This window comes from Hippocampus guttulatus, chromosome 9, assembly GCF_054856545.1.
Source record: "Hippocampus guttulatus isolate MCC_2025c chromosome 9, RoL_Hgut_1.0, whole genome shotgun sequence".
Lineage (NCBI taxonomy): Eukaryota > Metazoa > Chordata > Actinopteri > Syngnathiformes > Syngnathidae > Hippocampus > Hippocampus guttulatus.
The window spans coordinates 20485550-20507397 of record NC_141269.1 but is presented as its reverse complement, the minus strand read 5'-3'; the positions used below and the strand labels follow the sequence as shown (position 1 = coordinate 20507397).

Below are 21848 nucleotides of genomic sequence, written 5' to 3'. Positions count from 1 at the left end.
AGGGTTGGGGATGAAACATCAAAAGGGTTTTCATCATCTACAATACAAATACGCATGGCCACAAACATCTAGCTCGGACAGTCTTTAGTGTACCCAGCAGGAGGCTGTGATTGGGAAAAAAATGATGACACAAGTAGTATTTAATGTGAGTGTGTACGTTTTTCCATATGTGCATTGTATGTGGTAAGTCATGGGCTACATAAGACGTGACACAAACAGCAATCATGATTCTACTCACTCGTAGAAAGTCGTCCAGCCAATTTGAATGCTTTTCGTTGCTAGTAAGCCACTGTTGCCATGGTAGCTAAACAAGACCAGCTCTTGACCCTGAGCTGTGAGAGACTTCAGACCACCATTTGTTCCAATGGTCAGCCAGATGACCTACACATCGGAGCATGGCCACGGGCAAACATGGATTTTGTGAACAATCTCCTGGTACAGTTTCATAACGAGATATCGTATCCTCGTGATATGTTTGAAACACAGTTGAGTAGTTTATCTTTGTGTGAGGTCTTAACTCACTTGATTGTCGGGAGCAACCACACGTACAGGCATCCTGTTGGTATCTCTACGTATGCGGAGGGTGTTGCCGCTGCTGTCAGTCACAGCTGTTAAATCCTCCTCGTTGCTGGAAGAAAAAAATCTAAATGGTAAATTATGTGACTGCTCGGGGGGAAAGGATCGGGAGTGAAAGCTTACAAATCTCATTACCCACACCCACCTGTAACTAAAATTATATTTGTAGTCTCCAGAGACCAGGGAGAGTGTGAATTGGTGAGTTCCATTTAAGTCAAACACATAGAGCTCCTGGGAGGCCGGAGAGGCCACTTCGTAGGAACTGGGACCAGATGCCAAAGAGCCTGAGGACACACACGAATGTGTTTATTTCGAACACTTGACCTCAATTTGGTTGGAGGCATTGGTTAATGCACAACACTATTGGGATCAAATTAATGCGTGTGTTACACACACTCGGGGTATCAACATGAGGCCTAATTTGTACCCACTGTGGTGCGAAGTTGGACAACACATGTCCAGCAACCAATTTAAACTCAATCAAATGACTCCATACCGGAAAGTGGTTGGTTGCGCCGAATTGCTCGGATGCGGATATTTCCTAGATCGGCCACATACAATGTCCCATCCGGGGACACGACCAAAGAGGAAGGACAATTAAGTCTTGCATCTTTTGCATAACCATCTCCTGTTTGGTAACAGTCACAGTTGGCATCATTCTGCAGGAGGTAGATCAAAGAGATAGGAACAGATGATAGACAGATGATTAACAATAATTACAACGAAAGCCTTTTGGGGGCGACATGAAAAACAACAGCAACCGATATATGAACTAAGAAATTGAGTGGTTTAACTACCTTGCAGTCACAATCTGCCGGTGTTCCAGCAAGGAAGGTAATTTCTCCATCAGTTGACACCTAGGAAATAGCAGTTTACTAAGTGGGGGAAATGAAAGTCTCTTTTGAGAGAAGAGAGCCCAACTGAAAGTAATATCGAGAAAATCTATTTATCTCCTTTTAAATGTTCTCTCTCTCTCTCTAGATGGGTTTCTCTCGACCACGCCGCTCGCGTGTTTATTAGGTGTTTCCTACGGCTCGTCATCAAGTCAACTGTAGTTAGAACGTGGAACTAAATTAGATATAGAGTCAAGCCCAAAATTATTCATACACCAGGGGTATGAATAATTTCGGGCTTGACTGTAGGCCTATCGATATTGCAAATAGACCAGATGTATTCAAGCCCGAAATTATTCATACCCCCTGGGGTGCACACACACACACAAATATGCGCGTGTGTGTGTGTGTGTGTGTGTGTGTGTATAGATATCTGACAAATCGAAAAAAAAAAATTCGAACTAGTCTGTCAACCTGGTGGGAGTTTCATAGGGCCCCCCAGCATGCTTGGGCCTCCAAAAATCTTTCCCCTCCTCCCAGTTCGACGCCCCTGAATCATAATGATTACCTGTCGAATGCGATGGATTTTCTTCTCGTCCGTCTCTGTGATGTACAGAATGCCATTGTAGGACAAAGTAATGGCTGTTGCTCCCTCTAGCATGGTCTGAACGGCTCTTTTTCCCATTGTGTATTCAATCCCTGGCACTTGGCAGTGCATGGGACGGCCTGCCACAATGCGAACCTGAACGCACACACAAACAGTATTCCTCAATGAAGTTCTGGAAAGAACTAAACACATAATGTTGATGCTTTCTTTCTACCCGAGTAGGAAAGACAATACCTGTCTATTTTCAGTGATCTGCAGCACAACATTGTTGTCCAATACATAGATGGAATTGTCCATGGGACTGATCGCAAGATCAGTGGGCCATTCCAAACGAACCTGGATGTAGAGATGTCCAGATGGAGAGTTTTATCTCAGACAAACTCTAATCCTTTTAGGACATGTTCTTCCCAGATATACAGTATGTATAGTGCAGGGCTGCCCAAGTTTGGCCCTCGAGAGCCCCAATCCAGCCTTAGCGACCAGGTTATGGCCTACGCATCTCACATTTAGCAAGTGCCATTTTCACAAACTTTCGGGGTCCACAGAGGAATTTAAATATTCATATTTTCACATAACACGGCGCAGTACACGTAGTGTCACGTCACCTGTCTTATGTGCATGCTGGTATCACATGTCAGAGGTCGTGCTGATGTCAAATCATTGCTTCCCAGCACTGTGGAGATGATCCCGTTGCGGTCCACTTTTCTGATCATCGTCCCATCGACAAAGTAGATCAAACCATTTTTGTCAACTGCAATCCCTGTCGAGAGAAGAAAAAAAAACCACATAACCAAAGCACAGTACTGTATATCATTTCACATTTTTTGCTGTCATCATTTGTTGTCTTCATCTCAGAGATGTACATGAGCCGTCATCATTGTCATCCGCTCCCTCCAGCCACTCGTGTCTTCACTCGAATCTTTTGTGTCAAGTCTGCCTCATCTCATCAATTTCTTTGTGTTTAGTTCCCTAATTTCTTTCAGTCTGTGTGTTCAGCCTGGAGCACACCGCAGGGTTAGCCCGATTTTAAACTCAACCTCCCGACAACTGTAAGGATGTTCCGAGTACCCAAAAAGATACATTTAGCAAATAATCCTGTCGCGTGTGGTGTGTTCAGACTTAAATCGACCGGATGGAAGGACTTTTTGGCCAGCTTTGATTATTTTGGCGTGACTGTTAACTGTGTGTCGTGTGCACACAGCCTGTTGACAGTGACGTGCAGCCAATCAAAAAACGAGGTGACGAGGCAACGCGGAATCATGGTGGGGAATTCAAAATCAAAACAGTCATGTCACAACAGAAAGTCTGTGCTCACGCTGTTTCCACTCCTTTGACCGAGACCTTTTATTTTTATGTTGCCTTTTCTCTGCAAATCACAAACTATGTCCACTGCATCGTCTTCGTCCGCCGTGTTTGTTGACTTGAAAGTCATGTTTGCAACATTTCACGTCTGACCTGGGATTTCATGAATGAAATCGATGCGCGTGTGACGTGTTGGTTTTGCCATGTGGCTGCACATCACACACTGTGTTCAAATCTGTTATCCCTGTAATTTGGGTTTTTTTTCCTTGCCATGTGTGGGGTATCTGAAGTTTGGGAAGTCTGCCAACAATTTTAAAGTCATGCCATGTGAACGAGGCCTTTTCGTTCACATTCGTTCTCATCTTTTTTTTTAATTCCAAAAATAATAAGAATAATTTTAAATTGGATTTTAGTACATGAGTGAGCGAAGAATGGAGCAGGAGATCGACAGGCAGATCGGTGCAGCATCTGCAGCGATGCAGACTCTCTCTCGGTCTGTTGTGGTGAAGAAGGAGCTGAGTCGAAAGGTGAAGCTCTCCATTTACTGGTCGATCTATGTTCCCGCACTCACCTTTGGTGACGATCAGTGGGTCATGACCAAAAGAACAAGATCATGGGTACAAGAGACCAAAATGAATCTCCTCCATGGCATGTCTGGGCTCTCCCTTGGAGATAGGGTGAGATACTCAGTCATCCGGTAGGGGCTCAGACTCGCGCCACTGCTCCTCTGCAGTGACCAGCCAGATAAGGTGGCTTGGGCATTCGGACGCCTCTTGAACTCCTCCCTGCTGAATAGTCTCCTGATCCGTGTGTTTATTTGAGATTAAATTGTAGTTTTGTTTCTTGCTATGTCATGTTTTCCTGTGCCCCTTGGTCAGCACCATTATTTGTGCATACCAATCAACTTTTTCCAGACGCTTCTGTCTTGTTCAAGTGTGTCTCATGGTCTTATCAATTTGTTGGTATTTAGCTCCCCGATGTCTTTCAGTCTGTCTGTGAATTGTTGTTTTAGCATCATGGTTCCTTACTTCCGACTGTGGTGAGTCTTTGAACCACTCTTGCTCTCTTTATTGATGTATTCAAATAATTACACGTACTGCACTCATGCCCTGCCTCACTGCTTTCTTGTGCTTGGACCCTCCACATTTTTCCACCACTACCACGAAAACCTAAAGCCATGACAAAGAGTTCCGGGCACAGGCCATCGAGAGGAGGCCCCGGGGATGACCAAGCAGACACTGGAGAGACTATTTACAGCTTCCTAGGTCCCCTATTTATTTGCTAGCACCTATCGCCAGAAATTCCATCAAGGAGGAAGGAGATTGCCAAAAAAAAAAGGTGGATATGCATTACATTGAATCCGATTAAGTGTAACAGACAAACAAAATGGTTGTATTTTCTTTATGCTGCCAAATGCATTTCAGAAATAGTAGCCTACATCCCAGAAACCCTAGAAAAGGGTAGTTGGTTCACTGTAGTAAACATGAGCCAGTGCAATCAACTCATTCTGGTATCAAGTACTGTACTGCCTCAAACACAACAGACAATCAGCAAAATATGTGCAGTGGTACCTTTACTTACGAACGTCCCTCCATACGAATTTTTTAAGTTACGAAACACCTCAAGAGGAAAATATTGCCTCTCGTTACAAAATAAATTTCAAGATACGAAACGTAAAAATGCTGTATAGGGATGCTATTAGCATCTCCGAGTTTCCTGAATGCAACATACATATCGCTGCTCTGCCATTGGCTTTACCTAGCATCTTCCTGGCATCCCATTGGCTAAGAGGGACCTCTACCGTATGTGTCTGTGTGTAGATAGATAGGTACAGTACGTGTCTATGCAGCGTCCTCGTCATTCGTCCCTCAGGCCATGAGGCATTTCAATAGTTTGGGGTGATTCATAAATGTGAATCACCCAGAAAAAGTGTTCACCAGTCCAGCGCTCGCTCACTATGCTAATGTTTGCCTAGGACATTTTTGAAGGATTGTTAAAAGCCGACAAAAGCAAACGTCCTTGGATCAGTTCTTTTCAAAACACCAGGCAAAAACCTCTTCTGAGAGAGAACATGAACTAAAGAGGGAAAAAAACGATGAGGACGCAACTAAAAGTTTTTTTTGTTCTTTACTTTATTCTTTGTTTTTACATTATGCACAACTCTCATTTATTGTGCAATAATCTAATTGTAATATGTATTTGTTACATATTTTGATGCATTTTTATGCTTTATAAAACATTTATCTTCGATTTTTTTGTGGGGGGGGGGGGCCTTGGAACGAATTAGTGCGTTTACATGGAAAACGCGTCTCTACTTACATAATTTTCTATAAAAGAAATTTCTTCCAGAACCAATTGATTTCGTAAGTAGAAGTACCACTGTATATTCAAACTGAATTAATGAGGGAATGACACAAACATTGATCAACTATTTAATTTGAAGTCCTGCGTCGCTTACGGTCAGGCTATTAAACGTTCATTTTCTTATGTCATCGCTGAGAAGGTAAAAGACTTCCACAGAACACACATCAGAACATCCTCGATTTAAATTAGCCAGTGGAACCTCCGAGATGTGAAATTGTATGTGTGTGTACCTTTAGGTCCCAGTAACTGAGCTTCTGTGGCTTTTCTTCCATCTCCACACCGTGCTTCATCAAACGGCGGACATTGTTCACCGGTGCCAGCCACAACCTCCCCATTACCTTAAAACGCACGCACACACACACACACACACACACACACACACACACACACACACACACACACACACACACACACACACACAATAAACGTAATGTCATCTGAAGTCTCTGAATAACTAAAATCTTTTGTCATTCCTGTATGTTATCTTACTTATGACTGAAACAGCATGCTGCCAGGAGGCAAATAGAATTGGGACTTACTGATGAGGTCCCGGGCACCACTGAGGTTCTTTGGTCGGTAGATCCGTCGTGAGTTGGTGTCTGACACATAAAGCTGTCCTGTCACTGGATCTGTGGCCAGATAATATCGATGGGCAGGGTTGTTGCTAAGAGGGAATGTACGGGATAAAAACAACAAAGATTTGGTTTAGGACAATGGTGCATAATGTCAGTGGATTCAACTCCCTCACCTTGTCCAACAATATTTTAAGGGGAGTAAATCTATCTGGAGGAACACCGATCGATATGAACTCAACAACCAAACAAAACACATGTCCATTTCGTGTGTATTCAGAGGCTTGTACACAAATTTACCCGAATAACACATTCCTGCATTGGCAGTTTCACCACTAAGTGTATACTTCATTCGTAGCTTACTGCATTTGTACTTGGTTGGTAATACATGGAAATAGTTCAAAGTTTCATGGCGTGTTTCACGAATGAGCTAGTAGCTCCCAGTTGCCAACTGGCTGTCGTGCTCTGCTTTGTCCAAGCCAGCTTCTTTCTCATTCATAGCACAATTATAAACCAAGGATTGTAGAACTAAATCATAATATCATAATTTCATCTGAAAAATCTAATCCACCAAGACCAAACAGTTTTCATTCTCACCTTGGTAGTCAGTCGACAGTTCAAGAGGTCAAAGCTACACAGTGTACCAATATTGACCACTGCAAAACAACTACATGTGACACGATTAACAGTTATATAAACAAATCATACAGTCATCATAATGTAATGACACACAAACGATTTCCAAGAGTTGATGATTGTCATGGTTCTGTTTGTGACCAACAGGTGGCACTGTAGGGCTCCGCCTGCAGCTGCACACCTGTTGGTCATTGTGTTATTAATTTCTTTGTTTAAATGTACTCCTGGCACGACCACTCGGTGTCTGGTCATTGTTTGTTCTGTCATGTTTACTTCAGTCATGTTTCGGTCACGTTACGGTCACTGTTAGGGTTTAGCTTCAGTCATGGTCTTTGTTTGATAATTTGGATTATTTTTGTTCTTATGACTTTGTTTGTTTTAGATTTAGTTCTCTCTGTATATATTGAATACAATTTGTCAAGTTCACCCTGCTCCTCCCTCCTGCCTGCTTTTTGGGGTCCTCCCACCACCACCGCATCGTGACAATGAATTCAATGGCGACTAATAAATGAGAGTTGGAGTGATTATTGTATGGGTGAATCAGAAGAAATACAAATGAAAATTTATAGCACTTTTGTGGAGTATAGGTATCTTACGCATATTCACACATATACGTAAAATATTACGTGTATGTGTGCGAGCCTAAACACAGCACAATGGTAGTCACTAGGGATGGGAGGATATTGAGTAAAACTGAGTACTATTCAAAACGCTCTTTCCAGGATAATACGGCCAATATGCAATTTTTGCAATGGTGTTGAATGCCTCAGACTTCCCATTTTAAATACAAATTCTGCTCGGGTTCTTCTGGTGCATCTGTCTCCATGCAAAATTATTGCATTCTTTATAAGATCCCTCAAAACATCGACAACATTTTGCTCAACGACGTGGGCTGCAAGCAAATTCATCTAGTCTACATCAATACTTGAGTTCACTATAGACTGAAAAGTACAAGGCTTACACAGTCATTGACATTTTACTCACAACAGAAAGCGAAGTAAACTACACCAGCACAACATTCTCGAGTTCTTTTCCCTCCTTTTGTGGTGACTTCAAGTAGCAAGCCACTAGTAGACGTACGGTGTGGCCAATTGATTAGGGAAAGCGAGGAGGACCACAGCCGGGCTTGCACATGGTTTTGTACATGAAATATGCTGATAAATCCATCCCATAATTAAAAGAGGTCTGTGCCCTTTGCTAGTCAAGAGGTAAATATATTACAGAGGTTCAGGAAATAAATCCGTCACAATTTAAATTAAGGGACACAAGCAACCGCAAGTAAATGTTTCAATTTGACATGCCCGGAGTAGGTAATAATTTTTAAGGAGGGGTAACGTATGTTGTGTTGCACCTCCAGGAGGATCAAGCTCCTCAGCTTCCCTGCTAAGATTTATTCTGTGGTGCTGGAGAGGAAGGTTTGTCGATTTCTTCGGAGAAGTGTGGCTTTTTTTGGAACAGTGGACCAGCTCGACACCCTTGGCAGGGTCATGTAGGGGGCCTGAGAGTTCGCCCAACAAGCCTACATGTGGGTGGTTGACTTGGAGAAAGCGTTTGACCTTGTTCCTCGGGGAGTTCTGTGGGGTGTATGTACCGAACTCCTCAATACGGGCCGTTCAGTCCCCGTACGACCGGTATCAGAGTTTGGTCCTCAGTGCCGGCAGTAAGTTCGTTTCCAGTGAGGCTGCCCTTGGTCACCGATTCTGATCATAACTTTTATGGACAGAATTTCAAGTTACAGCCATTATGTTAAGGAGGTTTAGTTTGGAGGCCTCAGTATTGCATCTCTGCTTTTGGCTTCATCAAGCTGCAATGTCCAACTCTCAGTTGAGTGGTTCTCAGCACAGTGTGAAGTGGTTGGGATGAAAATCAGCACCTCCAAACCTAAGATCATTGTCCTCAGTCGGAAAAGGGTGCAGTGCCATCTCCAGGTTGGGGATGGGAGCCTGCCTCATAGACCCAGGACATGCTGGAGACTACATCTCCCAGCTGCCCCGGGAATGCTTTAGCATCACCCCGGAAGACTTGGATGAAATTACATTCACAACAAAAACAGCAGCTGATCTCTTCTTCTTTCATTGTTCATATAAAATGTAATATAACTACTTGCTACAGCAATATGAATGACATGAAATAGCACATCAATAGATGAGTGATACATTGTAAACGTGACATAAACAGTCTTTGAAACTGTTTGTATACAAATAGTTTCTATGTCCAGGATGGTTTCATTAAAGTTTGTGTCTGTTTAGATTTTAAATATGTCTATTGGACCATGAAAAAAAAGATACCTAATTTGAATTTGTTAACTAAGAGTTATTTTGTATTCATGATTACTTTACTCAGTTATCATCATGAACACCTGTTTTATTTATGTGCTTGTCAGCATTTTGGAAAGTTAAAACACACATTTTAATAGTGTCTCTCAAAGTTGGATTTTGAAAACAGCAATATCATTCCCATGTCATATTTGCTCATGATTGACAGAACATGTTTGTATGTTGTGCCCAAAATAATGAATTTGGCATGCTTCTCCAGGAAAGTGTAAATTTGTTGTCACTGGCAAAGAAAGATTATGCACATAATTCAAATTTATAACTTTTCTGTTGATGGTGGCGCGGGCACCCACAGCGGCTCCTCTCTCTTCTGTGGTTGAGAGGGAAGAAATTTCATCTGTGCTGTATGTTGCACATAGAGCACATGTCACAATAAAGTTGACTTGAACTTGAACTTGAAATTCACTGATCAGCAATATTATCCATCCATCCATTTTCCGATCCGCTTATCCTCACAAGGGTCACGGGGGGTGCTGGATCCCAGCCATCTTCGGGCAGAAGGCGGGGTACACCCTGAACTAGTTGCCAGCCAATTGCAGGGCACACACATAGACAAACAACCATCCACGCTCACACTCACACCTAGAGACAATTTAGAGCATCGTTGGCCAACCCGCGGCTCGCGAGCCACATGCGGCTCTTTGGCTGGTTCAATGCGGCTCCCGGGCTTTCACACAAGTGTCGAAAACGGCTGGCCGTGACGATGTCATTCTAACAAAGGGCTAAATACACAGAACGTCCTATGTCAGCCTATCATCAATCCTGTTACTTGATTGACATAAAGGGCAACCGATCAGATGACTGCATCACCGCTCATGCGCAAACAACGGTGCTAAGCGCTAAGCTAGTCAGCGAATTATCTCTGATTTTACGGCAGGGGTGCCCAATACGTCGATCGCAATCGACCGGGATCCAGCGGACTGGTCTCAAGTCGACCGCAAGGGGTGGGAGGAGTATCTTTAGCTTTCGTTCATTTTCGGCCCGGTCCGACTGTTGCTCATTGTGGGGGTGCGTGCATATGTGCGCGAGTGCACGGTTGGGTACCCACGTGCGTGCATGCGTGTGTGTGTGTGTGCTTGCACGTGCGCTTTCGGGTTGATCGTGGGAAGTTGTTCGCTTCAGAAGTCGATCTTTGGGCAAAAAAGTGCGTGTGAGTGCGCGAGGAAGGGTATGATGTGGTTCTTTGCAGTAACACAGTAAAAAAAATTGGCTCTTAGTCTCTGACTGGTTTGCCACCCCTGATTTAGAGCGTTCAATCAGATTGCCATGCATGTTTTTTTTGGAATGTGGGAGGAAACCGGACTACCCGGAGAAAACCCACACAGGCCCAGAGAGAACATGCAAACTCCACACAGGGAGGCAGGAGCGGGAATTGAACCCGGTACCTCTGCACTGTGAGGTCGACGCGCGGACAACAGGATCACCAAGCCCCCAGCAATATTATTATTATTATTATTATTAGTCTGGCACAATGAGGGCCACCTCAAATTTTACAGTTAACAAGGCAATAAAATTAATCACCTTTATACTACCTCCTGAACTAAATTTCATTAATTAAAAGCATCAACAGGATTGGCAAATATCAAAATTATTTTGAAGACGTTATAGTCAGAAAAAATTACAGCTCAAGATAAATTGCGCTTTATTTATTTTCAATTCAGTCTGTCCAAGAATGCTTGTGCACAATGTTTTCTTGAACTATATTCATCAAGACGGTGGGAATAACGCCGTTCTATAGACAATCAATACATCAAAAAAGAAAGACCATGAAACACAACCAGCACTATCTATAGCCTGCTGTCACTCCTTCCTTCAATCTGTGTCTCTCCTTCGCTCTCCTGGCTTCAGGCTGCTGCTAAAGTGATGACTGTGCCACTCATCTGAGCTGACAACACAAAAATAGACTCTTTATCTGCAACACTTGTCAAGATTAGAAATAGACAGGAAAAAAAAGACTGAGGAGGACAAAACAAAACCCACTGTCCATAAAACTGCAACTTGGAGTGTTGTCATTGTTAGTTTCCCAAATTCATTTTATATGAGATTATCTAAATATTTTGCCAACGTGGAGCATGACTGCACTTTAAAGAAACTGTTGGACTTTTACTTTATTAATGTATTTCCTCACATAAGGGCTCATACTGTAACTGGGTAATGTGTTTGTAAGCGACCTTTTTGTATTTTATACATTTGTAACTGCATTTTAGTTGTAGTATGCATTATAGAATATTTATGCTGTTTGTAGATTTTTTTTTACCAGTAAGAAATGCCAGTTGAAAATAATGTGCATAACAATTTATGTCAGTAAAAGTGTTTACAAAAACAATCATTAAGCATTTGTAAACGGTCAGAAGATGTGTCGCCAAAGTTCTTTGTTATTCGCCAATGCTAGAGACCACGTGACCATGGTTAAAATACATGCCGACACATTCGTGCGTAGGATTCACTCGCGTTCGCCGCACAGTGAGATACCAGCCGCCATTCCCCACATTCATCATCATGCCAATGAATCGAGAAGTAGCCTATGTTTTTAAATGGCTGATGGGATGAAATCATCTCAATCATGACTTGTGTGCACTGACATGAAATTTCATGCACCCTGTAACCTGATAACATGATAAGCTGTCCAATGTAGTAACCGCTGTCCCTGAAAGGGTTAAGGGCAAAAATAGCAATAGAAAGGTGGAGAAGCAATTCGTGAAAGAGAAATCTAAAGGCCTGCACCAACATGGAAGTAATAATGTTTGTTGTGCTAATAACATATCCATCTTTGACGGAGGACAGTAGAAAACTGAATGCTGGGGAAAGTTCATGCACCTTGTCATCGTTGTTGGGTCCATAGATTTGCCTGCTACTCCTGGAATTGGCAAACAGCCCCAAATGTTCCCAAACAGTGATAAAGGTATGGGAAATAGTTGCTAATCTTGGCAATATTGTCCCAAATGTCCGAAAATAGTGACCGTATCTTTTTCACACTTTCACAAACATTTCCAAGCATCGCTAAAAGTCGCTAATGATCGTGACCACACCCTGATTTTGGTCAATATTTGTCAGAAGTTGACAAATTGCTACTCAGTGAGATACCAACTTTATGAAGAAATGAAAGGAATTGGACAGAAGAGCATTCTCTGGGTTCTATTTACATGCCCAGCCCAAGCGCAGTCTAACTGTATGCATGGGTGGAGTTTTCTTCCTTTTTGTATTTTGGTTGACAGGCTCAGGCAGAAGGGGGTTTTTGTGCCTTTGTGCACCATTGTAGGTGTGAACACAGCTGCGTTGTTTTCCATCCAATGGAGGCAGCTTCCCATCATTCCCTCTAAATTTATTGCACGAGAACTGCGCGGTCTACATGGCGGAAGGACTCGCCGGAATCCATCCATGAGACTGGCGCACGCAAAGTACCTTTAAAAGGAGCTGCAAGAAGATCCCCACGAGCAGATGATGGCAAATTGGCCACTGAAGTGTGAGCACTTGGAGACCACTTTCCATTGCTGATTGTGCATCCATGTTTTGTTTTTTTGTGTTTAATGTATGAAGAATTAGGTGCTGTTCAACTGAGCTAAATGAATTGCAGCTTGTCTGAACCTTTTGTGCACGCATGCATATGTGGTTTTCTGCCCCTTTTTCGTTCCACCAGACGAATCTGAAATGTTACACTGAGTAGTTTCTAGCTTAACTCATTTGAGCTAAGCAGTTCATATTTAGTTTTTGTGCACGAAGCATACGTAGTATCCATGATATGCAAGAATTACAGTTATTACCCCTTTTCCCTGGAGAATCTACTTGGAGAGAGGCATTTATTTTTACAAGGAGTCAACACCTTAAACAAATTGAATGATAGCATCTATAAAGGGGCCAGTAGTAGAACTGCATTGTGCTGAATTCTTGCAGGGATGAAAACATGATCGTTTGTTTCAGGAAAAACGCAACGTAATAGAAGAAGGACTCTGCTTTGTTAGTAGAATATAAGGAATTAATCACGCTTACCTATGTCTGAAATCTTTGTTTCTTATTATAGTGCAAGCAAAGGGAGAAAAAGAGAGGAAACAGGAATTAGAGAACAGTTGGTTATTGCTTGACATAAATCCCTGAAAAGGTACATATGAATATCAGAAACCTCAGAGCATAATGGCTAAAATGTGAAGACACAATTAGATTTTCCTACAGCGGGACAACAGGCAGACGGATCATGATTTTGTATCGCTCCAAATTAGAACATTAGCACTGCATTAAATGTAAATGTTTAAAAAGTACAGAACCCAACCACACTTAGAAGGCAATTTTTTTTAGATCCTTTTGAAAATATTTCTTCAGATCAAATCACAATTACAACAATGAAGAAAAACACAGACAAATCGATTCTGAAAAAAGATGTAATTGTGAGGAAGATGTAAGATGAACCGAATGATGCACCTCATGTCATAGGAGGATAGTCATTTGAAAATTTAAACCGCACACTAAAAAACATAAACAAGTGCTCACTTTTCCCTCCAGCTACACTGAATACAAAAATGTTGAAATGGGAGGTTTTGTGATGATATAAAATGAAAACACAAATGAATTCAACACATTTTGCAGAATTAATGAGATTCAAGCCCACGTCAAATGCTAATCAGCACACAATTGGCACAATTGAAAGGAAGTCCTCATTAATTGTACATGTGTGGCTTAATTGGAAGTAATTAATTAGTTTCGCTTGGAAAAACCAATGAGAGCTGAAAGACACATCTCTATATTGATAAGATTTCACTTTTATGGCAGCATTTTCAACATACAGCTACCTACATCCATGTTGGGTCCAACGAGACATAACTTATGTGGAATTGACTGCGGGATAATCGACACGTTATAAAACAAGGAGGACACAAAAGGAAAAGAAAAAAAGCTTCTAAGCCATCTTGCAGAGCAAACATTTACAAGGAGTTGACTACAAACAGCAAACAAGGCACACACAGGCATGTCATTCTGCGATTTTTACCAAAAGTGTACTCAGGCACGTTTTGTCGAGCCCTCGTGTGCAAAAGGCAGCAAACATTTCGGGGACAAGGAGTGATTTACACTTGGAGAGGAGACATGCCATGCAGGTGACATTAAAAACAAATGCAGTGTCGAGTATTTTTAACGAGCAAAAAGTGGGAGATAAGCTTAACTGCCCGAGGGAAGATCCACTTTCTTTCAAACCTTCTACCATTCCCAGTGCACGCAGCGACGTTGTGGCCACCATGTCTATAATGCAATCGGATTCCGCGCTCGTAAATTAAACTGCTGAGACACCGGACCAAAGCGGCACTCTGATCTTCATGTGCGTAAGGCGGGAGTGCAAATGAGTTCAAGCATTGTCACTCGTGTGTAGCGAGCAAACGACATGTGCTGCACAAAGTGCCTGAAGTGCATTTTGTGCCATCATTTGTGCTTAAGGCGCTGCATCTTTCACATCAAAAGTGGAATTTCACTCAGACTGATTTCATAGCATTTGCTGGAAACAATATGGCTTCATTCTTTCAGGATTAACGCCATAGCCCAGCTATATGATTGGTAAAACTGTTTTTAAAGTTATTCAATGCACATGAAAAATAATGAAGTCTTCAAATTAATTATTGCTTTTTTTTTGTTTTTGTTTTTACTTTTTACAGCTGGAAAAGTCAGCAGATCTATCGGGCCTTTCCTGATGTCTGATAGTTTTGTGCTCAAACTGGCTCGTATTTTCAAGTGTTAAAAATACACCATCAATTTCCGCCTAGTTGACTAATCACCAACGGTAATCGCGATTTGTGGACTCATTGGAACACATGTAAATCGCACCAGCAAGCAGCTGCTCTTATATAACCATCATTAGCTTATATATTGAATTATTTCGAGCATATACACATTAAAAGACAATTAAGATGGTATTACAATCAGCTTTGATTAATATTTGCAGCTTGTACCAGCATTCCTGACATGTTTATAAATGAGGTAGCAACGTATTGAAGGTGAGACTGTGGCCTTAATTTTTTTTGGGCTGGATAATCTTCAAAGCATTTTAAAACAAAACCAAAGGCTACACACTAGCCAGAGTTGCACTACAACTCTGTAACTATAAATACAAAAAGAAATACTTGAAATGCACTGTGTAAAAAGAAAACTAAAAGTACATTTGCATCTTATTTAAACTTCATCCAAAATATTTTGTTTTCCTTCACTAGTATGCAAAATTTAAAAGTAGTAAATTGATTTACATAATCAAAATGTGGTCTGCACCTGAAACGGAAAAAAAAAATCCTTAAAGATAAGGCGGAACATTTTTTTTTTCGCACTATAGGTCTTGTGGCAAGTTCTCTGAGTTCTCTGATAGCCAGCTTGTGAACTCTCATGACCGTAACACTCATGACCATGTGTGCTCTTCCTGCATCGAAAAAAAAAAAAAAAAAAAATCGGTTATTCATAAACGTGAGTTCACTGATTTATGCCTCCATAATCCACAAGGGAAGCAATATTATGTTGGCATACCAAACAGGAAATTGTGTTACAACATTACATCAAACACACACAGTAACCTCTGTGTGCTAACTGCAGCTAGCTTCCAGATGTGTGTGTCTCTCTCTGAAATATAATCAGGCATCAGTCACAATGCGCTTCCTTTATAGATACTCGTTCATCACCGACATGCTGCAATGAAAGGGAGTTTTTCATTGTATTAAGTATTTTTGGGTGAAATCTGCCTAAATACATCCAAGACTCTGTTGCTAACATGGTCAAAGCCATGACAGAGCTTTCCCCACAATGCTTCTGTTGACATCATGGATGACCCGGATTACTGCTACTGCATATGTGACAAGGCAAGCAGTCAGGGGAAGACTCGTCGACTATTAAATTGTCATTAATTGACGCTGTCTTGACTAGTCGACTAATCTTGGCGGCCCTAAAGAGCACATTGTACTGCTCAATTTTTGTTTGACAGCATTAGTTTAGAACGAATCGATCTCTTGTGCCAAAACAAGTGAAAATGCACTCTCTCTCACACGTACAGATACAAATATTAAAATGACATGTTAAAAACAGCGACACCATAGCAGATAATATCACGGTGAAAAAAAACCCCATAATGGCTTTGTGTGACGTGTTGGTGACGAATATGAACCCTTCTATTTGTGAAGTATCCTTTCACACCGCTTATTTTCAGTTTAAGTGTCTCTCAAAGCTCCAACTGGGCCTTTTATTTTATGGAGCATTGTATTTTTCAGAGTGGACAGTGAATTCGACCGCATTGCTGTAAAAGGTTTGGCGAAGTTTGAGAGCAGTGAACTCACTTGGCATCGCTAACCGATGCTTGTGCCTTTGTTATTTTCATCAAATAACATATGCAAAGAAGCAACACTGTCTTTTCTCTTTTCTTCTATTTTGTATAGGGTTCACACTGTTTGTGATTTAAGAAAACAAAGTTTGTCATGAAAAGGCTACAATGCTGGCGGAGAGTCGGTCAGCAGGCACTGGGCCACTGTGAGTCGATATTTTGTCAAACCTAGTAATCTTGCGACGAAAAAGAACATACTGATTTGATGTCTAATCTTAGGTGAAATCATCTCAATCATGACTTGTGTGCACTGACATGAAACTGGTTTGATTGAGATTTTAAGATTTTTTTTTGTAATTATTTTTTTTTTTACCTGAGCTCCATCACACTGGTAACATTCCCGGAGGGGAAGATCCTCCTGATGTAGTTGAAGTCTCCAACATACACACTGCCATCAGCTCCACATGCCAGAGCAAGAGGTGCCAACAGCTTATTACCCTCTGCTTGCCCATTGCAGCTGGGGCAAGAGATGCTACGGCGACGTCCATTTCCTACAAGAAGATGTTGGATGTTGGAATTAGGGGTGAAACGAGTCTTTGAGTAACTCGATTGCCTCAGAATAAAAAGCTTGAGGAATTCATTTTTGTGTTGGGTAACCGTTTATGTCAGGGGTCCCCAACCTTTTTTGCCTCACGGACCGGTTTAATGTCAGACAATATTTTCAGGGACTGGATAAATACAACAAAATAATATGAAATGACCGTCATGAAAACTGTGGTATTTTCTAAACATAATAATAAACACGAATCACGATACGAGGAACGTCCTATGTTGCCGCAACACTCTCTGGTTGCTATGGTAATGTTTACACGTGCCTTCAAAATAAGATAGACCGCAAATACAAAGTGCATGAAAAATAAGACTCTCCATCGCCATATTATGTAGCGTGGGCTAGGTGCATGGGAATCTCCCGTCGTGATCAATCCGTATTTTAAGTAGGACTCCTGACACTGTCAATTAAATGTAGCCTTCTTTTTCTTGAAAGTCGTAGGCTCCTCCTCTGTCTCTTGGCTGGGCCTTTTCCCTTTCCCAAAGAAACTTTCCAAAGACATTTGTTTTTTACTCATTTTGTAGCTCCTGGGTTTCATTTTAGCGGTAACCTATCACGTGACTGAGATGCGCACCTTCACCTGTGTCAAGAGTGACATATTGTAGATGGATGTAACAGAGGATCCAGTAATTTTCAAAATAAAACATCTTTCAGATTCCGAAATGAATAAAACGGAAGTAATGTAAGCTATGTATTCTTTCTGTGCGGCCCGGCACCAAATGATCCACGGACCGGTACCGGTCCTGTGGATTGGGGACCTCTGGTTTATGTGGTGTGCACCGTTGGGAAGACACATCAACCCTTGTTCATGCTATGCATGAGGGTGCCAACACGGTGAGAACAATTTCAAAATAAACTTTACCTTGCCAAATATAGGTTTAACATAAAATAAATATCCCAAGTCCTACCTGCAACATTTAGTTTCGACCACCAGGGTGAATATCACCGTTTTGTTAGTTTTTGGAAATCTCCAAATAATTACAAAATAAAAATAAAAATAGAACATCAGGTCCATAAAAAGTGCTTAGGTTAACATATCAAAAACAGTAAGAACATTTTTCTGAGCAATACAAGAACTCAACACTGAACTTGCTTCGGATAAAAAAAAAAAGAAAAACAAAGAGACCCTTAAATCACAGTGCTGTAAGTTAGCACTTCAGAAATAACACTGTTCATCATGAGAAAATAAAGTGCTGAAATAAACATCAACCACCTCTGGTGGGCTACTGAGGACACAGCAACTATGCTGACTTCATGCCAAGTACGCAGGGTGTTCGCCTCGAGTTTAGTTTGGTGAAGAGCTTTGCTTTAGCTCGCTATATTGCTAACGCTTTCGCCGCTAACGTTAGCTGTGGCTGCACTAGCGACTGGGTGCTTTGCATTGATGTAGGAGGCTAAACTTGATTTGCTTCGGTGGTAAGTAAACTCCTTCTTACAAATTAGGCACAACACTCTACTTTTATCAATAGTGCCGCCAGGGCGTTTTTGAAAAGTATATTTTCCATTCATTGTGCCGAGAACTCTCACGTGCTCCTTCATTTTCACCTCTCCTCTCCTCACCGCTGCTTACTATGCCCGCCCAACTCCAATGGGAGCCAATCAGCTTATGCTAAAGAAGCCCAAATATAATGACAGCAAATCAATGTCCGCTTCAGGCTGTGACTGACAGTTGTTTTCCCACCCTCAACAACTCGAACACAGGACGCCAACACTTGAAAACGGATATTATAAAAAGGCAACCCACCGACAAAAACAATAAAGTCAAAGATTAAAATTTACATTAACGTGATTAAATAATATAACGCGCTAAATGTGACTGTAATTAATTATTTACAATTAACGCAATAAATTGACACCTCTAGTTTCATGTACAATTCACTGAGGGTACTGGCAAAGAATGAGAATGTGGAGGGCCGAAAGAAGCATTTTAAAACGGTACATGTGAGCTACGATAGTGAACACGCTGCAAAAGTGTGAAGTGCAGGGAAAATCATGAAGGCTCATTGTGTATTTGTAGCCAACTTAGTCATTTTGATAGTAGGCTAATATAGCTCAAATAGATACATACAGCATTTGTTTCCTTTGTTAAAAGGCTTTATTTATTTATTTATTTATTTTGTGGCTCCAGACAGGCTTGTTTTTTGTTTTTTGGTGGGGGGGGGGGGCGGTCCTATATAGCTCTTTCAACATTTTGGGTTGCCGACCCCTGGTTTTTGGTAAAAAAACAATGTTTGTAACTGTAGTACAAGTAAACACGCAAATACTTTCTTACCCATAATGCTGCTGATGACAGGAGGTTGCTGGGAAACAAATATGTTCTCACCGTTGCCTTTGTACAGGATACCTAAGGTAAACACATAACACATTAAAAAGAACACAGGGCATAAGAGGGGTTCACATACAATGAATATAGTTTGACAGTGCCAGTGCCATTAAGGTGTGATCTGTACAAGCTGAATCAGCAGTTGTCCACAATGTGATGTGCATCCCAAGGAGTGTGTGTGTGTGTGTGTGTGCGTGTGTGTGTATGGATGGCTGATGGGTAGATAGACAGACAGATAGATGGATAGATAGATAGATGGCAAAACGAGGGCAAACGGAGGAGTTCAAAATGTGGAGCAGAGGTCTAGCAACGTGGTAAATTTAAATGGCTGATAAGAAGATTAAATGGTGAAAAAATATCATGCATTTGTTATTCCAAGTAAGACATAAAAGATTAAGCTCCTGTAATGAGCCAAATGATTAAAATCTGGCAGCCACTTGGCGGCTTGCCTTCATTATACTTCTGACTTTCGTCTTTCCACCCTCAATCGGTTTGCTCCCTTATTTGTTATTGATCTTAACTTGAACTTTCTTCATTTGCTCTTTTATTCCTGCTCCCCATTCCCCTACCCTTCTCAATTCTTTCCTGCTTCCTTCTGCTTTTCATTGCATCCTTCATTCATTTTCCTCCTTCCTTCCATTCTATCCCCCTATCTTTATGACTGCTTTGCTTACTCTCGTCTCAACTGTTTGTTCAGTGACTTTGTCTTATGGTTTTGATATCGAGCATCTAACATTACTGCTGATCCCAGGGGACACCTCCCTCTACTCTGTGCTTCCCTTTCATCTCTCCTTCCATTAGGAGGTGTTGATTGATTACCATAGGCACAGCTGACAAGGATGCACCCATGCTGTGCTGCATGCAGTCCACAATGACATCGACTATTCAAGTGACTATAAAACGGGCATGCGCGCGCGCGCGCGTGTGTGTGTTTGTGTGCGTTCGGCGAGCATGTCTATTTGGGTGAGTTAGACAGATGAGGAACTAAAGGAGTGCTCAAATAAAAAATAAAAATAAAATAAAAAACCCTCTCCAGCTGTGTTAAGTGGGGGCAGTGCAGTGTTCGCCACACTCTGGATGAACATGTTTCGAAATAAATGGACATGACCTTGATCTCAATCCCTCCCAATCTAAAAACCTAAATTCAGATGCACTCACACCGTGAACTGGGTGACAAGGTGTTGAAAGCCCCTGAGGACAAGTGGTGCGAGAGGGATGAAGAGCAATAGGATGGATGAGGTGACAAAAAGAGGAGCACACACACTCAAATACAAATCCTCAAGGGCCAAAATATGGTAGCATCCCAATCAAAATGTCCTTTTCATTCAAAGCAACAAACAAAATGTCATTTGCATTTATATCAAAATTAAAACAATTAGACGAGTAAAACAACACCTCACGAATACAAAACAAACATTAGAAATGGGTAAAGAAAATTACTAACACAAAGAAGCACATGAAATTTTCTGGAAGATCACCGATCACAGATCTTGAAAAAGCCTGACCTGCTAATCTTGATTTTTTTCATAACCAAATGTGTACGCCAAGGTTGTCAAACTCATTTATTGTCAAGGGGCCACATTGTAGTTACGGTTTTCCATTGGAGGGCCGTTATGACTGTGAATTTTGTGAAACCATATAAATATTTCATCACCTCCACATATTACATACAAAGCACACAATAAATTGATGGATATCTAGTTTTGAAATCCGAAGTCAAGAATAATGGTTTATTGAAACATTGCTTACATTAATGTAATAAGGGGGTTGGAAACGAGAAAATGTTTGCAATATATGCACGTTACTGTGGATTACAATTTGAAATTTTGGTTCAGACTTTAGCGAGCATCATTTAAGTTGACATGCTTGATTTGCTTTTGCGGACCACATAAATGATGTGGCTGGCCAGATCTGGCCCCCAGGCCTTGACTTTGATATCAATTGGTGTACACCTTTGACGTTCCAATCTTGTTTGACTGTAAAACATTGGACAATAACATGGAAACAATACAAATTGGTTGTTTTGACTGCACGTGAAGTACTTCACGAAATAAAAATAAAGAGACTGTTCGTCATCTCACAGCGCTGGCACTGACTTTTTCAGACCTCTGCGGAGGATAATAAGATTGGTAGACAAGATCAGTTTTATTTATCATGTGATCGGCCGATCAAATGAAGTCTCTCTGACAAAATTACATGACGTAAGTTTCCACGTTTGTCCTTTTGTTTGCCATGTTTGTTTGTACATTTCACCAAAATGTACACACATTTTGTGGTACATGCAGCAGCTCAAGACCAACACAAAGGTCTCTTGGTGACATGCTAAACCTAGCAGGAAGTCTGCCATTTTGAAGTTACTTTAAAATTTGGCGACAATAGTCTAATTTACTAAAAATCAGCACGTAAACCATCTGTTCTG

General features: G+C 41.4%; 1 protein-coding gene across 2 annotated transcripts in view; it reads right to left on the bottom strand.

Annotated features, from left to right (window-relative positions):
* The window catches only part of LOC147200723 (teneurin-3-like), a 213569-nt gene that overhangs the window by 44587 nt on the left and 147134 nt on the right, over positions 1-21848 (bottom strand). Inside the window, exons 23-35 of one of the 2 annotated variants that reach the window (XM_086118984.1) lie at positions 19379-19450; positions 16870-17047; positions 13211-13231; positions 6222-6346; positions 5913-6020; positions 2622-2776; positions 2251-2352; positions 1978-2151; positions 1374-1433; positions 1073-1235; positions 722-860; positions 523-628; positions 239-381 (exon numbers count right to left, since the gene is read on the bottom strand). In XM_086118984.1, coding sequence (XP_085975110.1) covers positions 239-381; positions 523-628; positions 722-860; positions 1073-1235; positions 1374-1433; positions 1978-2151; positions 2251-2352; positions 2622-2776; positions 5913-6020; positions 6222-6346; positions 13211-13231; positions 16870-17047; positions 19379-19450 — 1546 coding nt within the window. The remainder of the gene's footprint in view (positions 1-238; positions 382-522; positions 629-721; positions 861-1072; positions 1236-1373; positions 1434-1977; positions 2152-2250; positions 2353-2621; positions 2777-5912; positions 6021-6221; positions 6347-13210; positions 13232-16869; positions 17048-19378; positions 19451-21848) is intronic. The other variant, XM_086118985.1, reaches the window with a different exon arrangement.